This window comes from Dendrobium catenatum, unplaced genomic scaffold (genome assembly GCF_001605985.2).
Source record: "Dendrobium catenatum unplaced genomic scaffold, ASM160598v2 fragScaff_scaffold_1125, whole genome shotgun sequence".
Classification (NCBI taxonomy): Eukaryota; Viridiplantae; Streptophyta; class Magnoliopsida; order Asparagales; family Orchidaceae; genus Dendrobium; species Dendrobium catenatum.
In genome coordinates this window covers 700,239-710,811 of record NW_021319587.1, presented here as the reverse complement: position 1 = coordinate 710,811, position 10,573 = coordinate 700,239, and the positions used below count along the sequence as shown (strand labels likewise).

Sequence of the window (10,573 nt, the reverse complement as noted above, 5' to 3'; positions counted from 1 at the left end):
TAATTTGCGACAACAGTTATAAGAAAAGGACGACCGAAATTCACAAGAGCACGAAATTAGTAGATCACGGTTGCGAATCAATGATGCCGGCGTGGAAATGGAGGAGATAATGACGAGCTAAAATGATGAATTTATATTATATTTTAATTTTTTTTTATTTACAATCTTTATTCATATTTAGACATTAAACTTGCTCATTTTTATAATTCAAAATTTAAATATATTTATATTATATTTAATTATAATTTATAAATTATGATAACTATACTTAAATTTTTATATTTATAAAAATTTATATATAATTTTTATTATAAAAAATATATTTAAATCTCTTAAATTAACGTACATAGGAGTATCTGAAACTGAAATGCCATAAAAATGCAAAATGTGCTAAGACTTTAGGCGCATTCAAAGAATGCGCCGAACCTATTGACGCATTCTTTGAATGGCCCGTACCGTTCGGCGCAGTCTTTGAATGCGCCCAAAGGACTCGCTCATTCTGAATGGCGCATTCTTTGAATGCGCCCAAAGGACTCGCTCATTCTAAATGCGCAATACCTCATAGCGTGTCCGCTGCTTTTCAAATATCCTCCCATTGTCACTCTTGCTAAATTTGACCAAACATATGCTCATTCCTTAAATTTGGCCCACAAAAAATTCAAAAAAGAAAAAAAATTCAAACAACCTTACCTTGCGGAAGAAGCCGGAAACCATATAGCAGCTGGGCCGAATGTTTGCGATTTTAGGGCATAAAATGGAGTTTTCATGGGGATTAAGAAAATGGGGTAAGTCGCCCGCTTAACGGGCGACTTACTTTAATATAAGTTGACCGTTAAACGGGCGACGTTCCTTGGCGTGTTTAAATTTTTTTTTTACATTGGTTAATACTGAATTATAATTTAAACTATACTTAGTTTAAAAAATTGCACTCCCAAATGAAGCCTAAATAATATAAAAAAAATCATTACTTGTATTATTTATAAATATTTGTTTGATGTCTTTCATGCATGGATTGCATCTTATGACAAAAAATTTCAATGAATCTTACCACAAAAAAATATTATTGGTGTTCATTATCTAACTCATATGAGACAATTACACGAACGAGAGGAAGCTTCTTATGCTTGTTATTATAGGTGTAAGTGAGTCGAGCTAGCTCGGGAGCCGGCTCGAACTCGACTAGTTAACAAGTTCACGAGTTGAACTTATCGTGCCACAAGTTCGAGCTCGAGCCTATAGTCGAGCTCGCATTTTATTCGAGCTCAAGCTCGAGCTCATTACGTGACAAGTGTCAGAGAATAGATTTTAAAAGAGGAATTTTAATAAATATTTGTTAATCTTCTTCATCATGATCATCTTTTTATTTAGATCAATATAAATGTTAAGATCAATCAACTTAATACATTTATTTATTTTCCAATTTTGAATATTCTTAAGATATATCTGCAAAATATTATTGGCCTTGAAAAGAACAAAAATCCAACGGCTCAAATTACAACGTGAAATTTCTTTGCTATATTTGGTAAAATCGCCTTCGTTCTCGTCTTTTCTCTCACATCAAATCACCGAAAGCCTTATTCTCTCTCTCTCTCTCTCTTCCTATATCTGTATATTTTCTCCCTATTCTTCTTATCTCACGCTTCATCTTTCCGTTTCCTAGGGCTAAGGAAAGCCTGTTCTTTAGGCAGAGGACGAGAGCCAATCCTGGTTGAAGAAGCCATCGTCTCCTTCTTCGATGTGGTAACCGCCTTTGTTTCGGTAACAGAATAAAGAATTTGTGGGACTCTTTCATGGCTCTTGTTGTTATTATATTTTTTTTAATGTTTTAGCTATCTCTGATCTATGAAATACTGTATAAATTTAGCTCTTTTAGGAGAAAATTCCGATCAAAATTTCGATTATGATGAAATTTAAAGTTCATAAATTTATCTTCTAAAATATACTGCAGAAGAATTGAAAGATTGTTCATTTATTTCAATGATCTCAAAACAAATTTAAAAATATGTAAAATTAATATCGTTATAAAATTTGATCCGATTTTTTTTTATGAGTTTTTTTTTTCTAATCTTTCTAATCGATAGATATGCTTTGATTTCAGGAACATAGAACAGAGAACTCCCCTATAATATTTAGTTGCTCGGAATTAATTATATTAATCTCAAATTACATATTCAAGTTAAAAAAAAAAAGAATATTTCAGCAATTCTTCCGCTAAAAATTCTATTTTTTTCATGATTGCAGAGTGGATCTGTCAGACATGGAATCTGCAGTATTGAAACCAATCAGCAGCATGGCTGCCGGCGGGCAAGCGGTGCTGGCGAACACGCCATGCGCTGGCTGCAAATTTCTCCGGCGAAAATGCCAGCAAGATTGCATCTTTAAGCCCTATTTTCCGCCGGACCAACCTCAGAAATTTGTGAACGTGCACCGCGTCTTCGGGGCCAGCAACGTCTCCAAGATCCTCAACGAGCTGAGCCCGTTCGAGCGGGAGGCAGCCGTGAACTCGCTCTTTTTCGAGGCGGAGATGCGCCTGCGTGACCCCATTAAGGGCTGCGTGGGCATCATCTCGTTGCTCCAACGCAAACTCCGTCAGCTCCAGATCGATCTCTTCACCGCTCAATCTGAACTCGTGAAATGCCAGTCGCAACTGCAGCAGAAGCAGCAGCAACATCAAAAGATGATGATGATGCGAGGCTATGCAGCGGAGATGGTTGGGTCGTTTGGGAGGCCGAGTCTGGCTGTAGGGGACGATCACCAGCACAACACTCTCGGAGCAATTTCTTAAATGTTCATGCATCTTCATTGCTTGTACTTGCATGCGCCATTGATTTCAGAATGTTCTCCCTCTCTCTCTCTCTCTTTTTGTTCTATTTTTTTTTATTTTGTAAGAGGGGATTTAGGGTTCATGCAAGCTAGAAATTTAGTAGATGGATGGAATATTGGGTGTTTGAGTTTGGGAAGAAGTTGGCCATAGGGGTCTTTGGCATATATAAGACATTGTTAATTTGGAAGGAAAATGGTTGGTGTGTACACTTATAGTTCTTGTTGATTAATTTTGTGTTATTAATGGAAAAATATTTATGTTAGGAGATTTTGATCGATTTTTGTTAGAATGATGTTAAAAAAAGGCCAAATTTTAGGAAGAAGCACGGTTCGTGCCGTTATTAGGGGAAAAAGCAGAATTGTGGAATAATTTAAAAAGCAGCAATTACGCCATAAAGTATGGCGTATTATAGAATGCACTTAAATTAAATGTGCATTCATAGAATGCACTAATACATAAAGCGCATTTCATAGAATACGCTGAACAATAGAGCGCATTCTTAAGAATACGCTTAAACGTTAGGCGCAGGCGGAATAAGAATGCGCTTAAAAGTTAAGCGCATTCCGTGCACTACGGGAAAACCCGTCATTACCGGTGGATAATATCCGCCGCTCATACAAGATTTCCGTCGGACTTATAGGTTTCCGACGCACTTTCCGGCGGAATACCCTGCGACGGTTTGGAGCGCATCGATAAAAGTATTCTGGCGCATAATATGCGAAGGAAACCTTTCCGGCGCACTTTCCGACGCATTACCGGCGCAAAAAATGATGGCAACGGTCGACATTTCGACCGCTGAATCCGGCGCCATATGCGCCAGTAATTTGTGTCGTATGCATGCGCCGGTAATTACCGGCGGATAAAACGCCGTTGATACTCCGTAAATAACTTGTTGGATGTTTACGGTGCAAAATATGCGTCGGAAATTTCCGGCGGAGATGACGCTTTCGGCGTACGAAAAGACGCCAGTTAGATCGATGCGGTTCGTTGTATCGTCGTTTCCGGCGAATTAGCAAAATCCGCCGGAAACCTGTAGCATTGACAAAAAAAATTGCCTTCCCAGCCAACAATCATATTTCCATACCTGCGAACCTATACAAATATATATCCACAACAGTTTATAACATTTCCAGAACAGTTTATAGCAATTAAAAGATGCACAAAAATATAAATACTCATTAAAAGAAACTGTTCAATAGTAACAACCAACTAAAAACATCAGATATTGTTCAATATTACATATTCAAATAAAATAAACAAGTTCATAAAATAAACTAAACTACTCTGAATCCGTGGACTCCTCCTCAACTGGAGCTACCTCTTTTCCACTTATCTGCTCCCTTATTTTGCGCATTTCATCCAACAACTGCTTGGGTTGCTCCTACATCTGCATTTGAACCTGTGCTTGCAACTGAGCTTACCAATCAACTTGTGATTTCCTTACTTGTTCTAGCTCAGCTTGTAGGGCACTTATTTGTTGAGCTTGCAATGAGTCATGAGAACTGGATGCAGTAGAGGAGGTACTCCCTCGATGCCCTGAGCTTGCACACCTAAACCATAAACTCTCCCATACTGCATTCCTCCGACGGCCTCGACAGATGCATTACTCAGAAAATCCACAGAGCCACCAGAAGAGCCTCACCTGCTGCCGACATGAGTATCTCAAAGCCGTGTATATTTCCTAGTGAAAGTAGAGTATAAATATTGATTATTAAACTAATAAATAAAAATAGAAACACATATAAAATATTAGCTTACATGGGCTTTCCTGCTCTCTATCAATCCATGTTGACCTCCCTGTCGCTTATGATGTTGCGACTATGCAATTTCCACAGGAGTGGTTCTCTACCAAGCGTCTCTTCTGTATAGAAGACACTTATTCTCAAAAATGAATAGCTTCCATAATAACACTTTGCTCATATGATTAAGCATTTCCAAAAGGCTAGTAGCTACCTTCCCACTACCTAAATCAATTGAGATATAAGATCATCTAGCTTGGAAATGTATATGAAGAAAATCATAGGCTAAAGCAAAAGATAACATAGCGTCATCCTCTATGCATATGTATGGTTAAGAACATTCCATGCTAAAGCAAAAAAAAGAAATCATGGGCTAAAGCAAAAAAGATATGTTCTTAAACCTAAAATCTATGTAATCCAACTTGAAATAGAAAAAATTTCGTCAAAAGAACAAAAAACAAAACCTTCCTCGTCGAGATGAACGACCGTCGGCGTTGAGCGACCAACAAAAGCTATGAGACTCGTCGGCAAACTCCTTGACGTCGGCGATCTACGGGGCGAGCGACGCATACGGCGAGCGTCGGAGGGCACAGCGATCTACGGGCGAGGTGAGAGAATAGAAGGAGAGAAGTTGACGGGCCATGGGGCTCAGTTTCAGAAAATAGGTTTTCTCCGGCGGATTCCGGCGGATCGGACGCCGAGGTTTTCCGGCTAACATCCACCGGTATTTGTTTTTCGTTGAGTTTAAATTACCCGGAGCATATTCCGCCGGTAATGGCAGCCAGTGATTTTCGCCGTAAGTGCGACAGAAATAATGAATATTGCGTTATTCCGACGCATCTATCGGCGCAAATATCGCGCTTGGAGAACTTTGCTGGCGCGTTTGCGCCGGAAAGTCCGCCGTAGATTCTTCCGGTGGCTTACGGCGCAAAGAATATCGCCAAAATTTCGAGTAATCGACTTGTTTCCCGTAAGTGGTGTGTTGCGGATGTGTGCCAGCGTGGATATTATCTGTTTTGTCTTATCGTTCACGACCAGATCGTAATATTTGCGGCATATTTGCGTGGTTGAGGTGGCATTCAGTGCAGCAAAGTAATGAGAGGCTTTAATGAGATGGCGTTGGGGTTATCCCATGGCGTTGGGATATTAGACGCCTATTAAAATCGGGGTGGCTGAATGAGAAAGTGCCTCAGTTCTCACTTCCATTAGATAGAGAAAAAGAGAGGTAATTAAAATTATTTTGAGTATGTTATTTCATTTTTTGATTAATAATTTTCTTGAGTTTTTATTATAATGCTTTTATTTGTAAATCTGCAAAAGTAATATGTATGATAATGTACCCTGGGATACGTCATCAAAACAATTAGCTGATATCGCACGATTCTCGAGACAAAAAGCACTGGAAACTTAAAAAAATTAAATTTAGGTTCATCTGATTCCAATTCAGCAAAACTTATAGTCAAATTGAACATCTCAAGAGATGAACTGAACAACATCCGAAATTGGTCCAAACCAAGCCCAAATGGGGCCAGAATCGGGGGCCCGGACCACATTTGGAAGGGTAAAGCATATATTGGATACATGAAATGAGTTCCAAATATGAATCTTATATCAAATCGAGCGCTCGGCGGACGAATCCCCCCCCCCCTCTTTCACCCCCCCAAACGAGGCCAAGATCTCTGAATGTCCGACATGTTTAGACACTTAAACAGTTAAAAAACTCTCTATGATGGGGAATCAATACGAGCCATCCGATGGCCTATTCTGAACCTGCCCCGGATCTTCTCTAAGATTTACGGGTGCGCACTCATTGAAAATCTATAAATAGACCTCATTCTCTACATAGAGCGAGACCTTTTGCTTGAGATTGAAGAGATGTCCTGAGCTTCAAGAGTCTAGCACACACCGCACGCAGTCGCCTGCCGCCGAGACCACGTCGCCGCGTCGCCAGACCACCAACCGCGCCTGTCGCCGGACCACCGCACGGCGCGCCGCCTGCAAGCCGGACATCGACCGCCGCCTGCTGCCGGCGACACTGCCGCCGCCTGCCATCGAACAACACGCCCGGCCGCCGCCCTGCGTCAAGGACCACCGCACGCGCCGCCTGAACACAGCCCGCTTGCCCGTCGACAACGCCAGGCCGCCAGGCCTTCGCCGGACCACGCCCGCCGCCAGCAGGAACCGCCGGACCGCCGGTCGCCGCGTGCAGCTGACCACGCCGACCGCCTCCTATGCCGGATCCACCGCCCGGCCGGTTCGCCTGCCTCTGGACCACGCCGCCGCCGCTGACCCACCTCACCGCCGGCCGCGTCCTGACGCCGGTACCACCGCCGACCGCCGCCGCAGCCTGTCGCGGACCACTCCCGATCACCGCTTGCTCACCACCCGGCCTTCATCCTGCGCCAGACACTCCCGGTCGCCGCCTGCGCCGGACACTGCCCGGCCGCCTCCTGCGCCGGAACCGCGCCTCGCTGCCACCGCGCCACCACCATCGCCTGGTCGCCGCGCTGCCAGCTTCAGCCCGACCTCGCGGACTTATCCGCTCGGCCGCCACTTGCCGGCCAAGTCGTACGACCAATCTCCAGGACCTTTGACTGGTCTTACAATCACTGTATCTCGACGCCTCAAATCGAGGACGGCGTCAACCCTTTAATCACTCAAGTTAGGAATATTTTCACCTGGCAAGGCCCCGTATTTTCCCTCTTCGAGCTTCCACGTAAAAAGATTTGGTGTTCTACTTCTCTCTTCTGTTTGTTGTTGAGATATTCGTGCATCGCTAAGACAAAAGTTTACTTACTCTACCGCCACGAAATCTTTCAACCGCAACAACCCCTGATGAATTTGCATTTGAAGACTTAAGTTTGTTTTTATTTTTATTTTGTTTGTATTTTCTCACTTACGAGTTTGTATTCTTATAGTTTGATTTGTGTTAATGATTGACTGGAGAGCTTATATTGGAAACAATAATTTTAATTTTTCATCATGCTTAAATTTGAGATTTATTTGTAATTCATATGTTTGACAGACACTTTATGATGATAAATTGACATCTTGTCACTGCCTTGCCCGAGTCTATAAAAAATTAATAAAAAAGTAATAAAATAATTTATTTTTTTTAAAATAATTATTAAAACTATAGAAAATTATATATATATATATTATTATAATATAATATATACTATATATATTATATTATATTATATAAGTAAAAGCCGGCACAAAAAACGTTTAGAAGGAAATAATTCCAGCAAGTAACATTGCCAAGAAAAGTGATTTTTTTGGCCCAACTCACGGCTTTGGGTCTTCTCTAGTGTTGTACTGTCGAAGACCCAAATCACGTCCATGCATGAGAAACATTGATGAATTTTGCAGATTGGAAGTTCAATTTTATTTGCCAGTCTGAGCCTATCCCTTCGACCTTTCGATCTTGATGAGCTGAAGTATTTTATGTTTAAATTCCGCCCTTAATACGTGAGTAGAGTCACAAATTTCAGAATTCATATGTGCCTTGATAGTGATGGTCACTAAATTTTTTTTAGGGGACATGTTACGTATTTAAACTTTTTTTTTTATTAAACTCACCAAACGGGCCGACTAGTAATATCGGGAATAAGTTACAAATCCTTAAGGACTCTTACGTCTCACTGTACTGCTCATAAGAGCTACAAAAAAAAACATAAAGAAACCTAAGAGCCAGAGGTCCCTACTACTCAAAATTACACAGCAACCTAGGAACATTCTAAGAAACAAAAAGCAGAGGGAAGAATTGATCACGTTCAGCATGTCCCTACCAGCATCACACGTACCCTGCACAAAACAAGCACGGAGCTCCAAAAACCTAAAAAACAGGTCTGCAAAAACACTAGAGCAAAAATGACAGAAGCAAGAAATTGTAATACTAAAAAAGAGATCTATGGGATGATTAATGTTCCCAGGAGTGGCAGACACCAACAAAAATCCGGGCTTACAAATGATAAAACCAATCGGTAGACCACTGCCGCAGCAGCAGACCCACCAAGACAGGAAATATGAGACAGGAAAAATAGCCCCACCAAAGTTAGACCCTTTCCAGGCATTCAACAATAAAAACCAAGTAACCAAATATAAATTAGCAGCAGATACCATGGTTATCGTATGCAGAGAAAGAGAAAGAAAGAGGATATCACTACTCCAACACCTATAACATGCAGCAGAAACCATTTTCAGTAAGATCAATCCAACATTGACTAATACTCAGAACAATGGAAATTCAAAACCTGGAAATCCACCCAGTGAGACAAAAAGAGAGACACAACAAAGAAAGGATGTCAGGAGAAGTTAACAAGAAGAAACAGAACAAGACAACCGCACCAAACACAGTCAAGAAAAAGCAATAAGAAGCATACATCCAAAGCAAACCAAAGGCAGCAAAAAATAAAGATTAGATCCTCATATAAGGAAGCCCCAACCGGTCCAGCTTGGCAATACCTTTAATATCCCTGGGAAGGGAATTTTCGTTAAAAAGTAAAAAATAATTAATGGCGCACCCCAACTTTGCTAAACCATCAGCCACTGCATTGCCTTCACGCAAGATATGAGATATAGAAAAGTTAATACGAGAAAGACAATGCTTATTTATTTACATATTCAATATCAATTACTCATTATTTACGCACATAAAATCATTTTTTGGTAATAACTAAAATATAAAAAATTTTCACCTTATCGGGACCTAACAGTATCCTGTATTACTGTCGCATTTTCTTAAGCTAGCTCTTCTTTATTGTTAAGAATTTTCGCTTTATTGCATGCACTTTTGTATGAGCCAACTTCATTATAGGTTTATTTTTTAGATCTTAATCATAATTTTTATTTAAATATTAATTTTTTAGTAATTATAGAGAACTTTTGAGTTACAAAGTTATTTTTTGCAGCAAATTTTAAAAAATAATTGTGAGATAATATAGAATTGAGCAAAGTATGCTTGGGAGAGAGATGAGATCTATTATCTAAAAATTAAATTATTATTTTATATTTGTTAAAGCAATTAATTAAAAATTATTATTTGATTAAGTAATTTAAAATTATTATTTTCAAGTATAGATATAAATTAATTTAATTAAATAACTAATAATGAATTATATTTAATTTTTCTAAATATATTAATTAGAGTAATTAAATGTTAAAAATTAATAAGTTAATTATATTAGCTTAATTAATAAATTTTGATTATATTATTTAATTATTAATTTATTAAAAATAAATATAAATTTATAAATTTTAAATTAATCAATATTAATTCGTACTTTTAATTTTAATATTTTAGTATATCTTTATATTAGTATATTTAATTATATATTGACTTTTTATTAATTAGATTAATTAATCAATTTAATAAGGAATTAATTTATATAAGAATTAAATTCATTATTAATAGTTTATTATTAAATTAATTAAAATTTATTTATTATAAAATTTTAAATATATATAAATCTTTGATAGGATTTAACGCAAATTTTTTAAATTGCTTTTAAACAACTTTTTTATTTAAAAATAATGTTACTTTTTTTAATTAGTAATCTTATATAAAAAAACAATAACATTAAGTATTTAAAAATATATTATATAAAGGCATTGCCAACATAGCCAAGCAAAGTTCTGAAATTGAAAGAGTAAGTTTAGAATGGCAACATAAGATAATTGTGCTTGATCTGCATAAATTGAAAAAATAGATTAACCATATAATTGGAATGCTATTTTAATTAGAAATAAGAAATTGTTTTTTTTTAAACAATATAAAATAGTAATATAAAAATATGTGATTATAGTTTTACTTATTTCATAAATTAGTAAATGTAATTTTTTGTAAGTGAAAGTTATCATATGGTTATAAGGTTAATTAAAATATAATTTTCTAAAAATTAAGTAAGTATTTTTTTTTTTTAATTAAACCCCACTAGTAGGGGCCTACGCGTTAATAACAAAATCAGTTAAAAGGTCCTTAGAAGGATCCACCAGCTCACTACTGCTC

The 10,573-nt window shown here is 38.0% G+C and overlaps 1 protein-coding gene across 2 annotated transcripts; it reads left to right on the top strand.

Annotated features, from left to right (window-relative positions):
- Nucleotides 1–1,613: 1,613 nt before the first annotated feature.
- Nucleotides 1,614–3,037, top strand: LOC110095595 (protein ASYMMETRIC LEAVES 2-like). Of its 2 annotated transcripts, none has more exons than XM_020821203.2 (2): nucleotides 1,614–1,740; nucleotides 2,242–3,037. In XM_020821203.2, exon 2 carries the CDS (start codon nucleotides 2,258–2,260, stop codon nucleotides 2,783–2,785), a length of 528 nt encoding a protein of 175 aa, XP_020676862.1. In that variant the 5' UTR covers nucleotides 1,614–1,740; nucleotides 2,242–2,257; the 3' UTR covers nucleotides 2,786–3,037. The 2 variants fall into 2 exon arrangements, with proteins under 2 accessions (XP_020676862.1, XP_020676861.1); XM_020821202.2 differs by having other exon boundaries at nucleotides 1,616–1,758.
- The last annotated feature ends 7,536 nt before the right edge of the window (nucleotides 3,038–10,573 follow it).

Coding starts and splice junctions, on each gene's coding strand:
- LOC110095595 (XM_020821203.2), top strand. CDS start 2,258: ATGGAATCTGCAGTATTGAAACCAATCAGCAGCATGGCTGCCGGCGGG.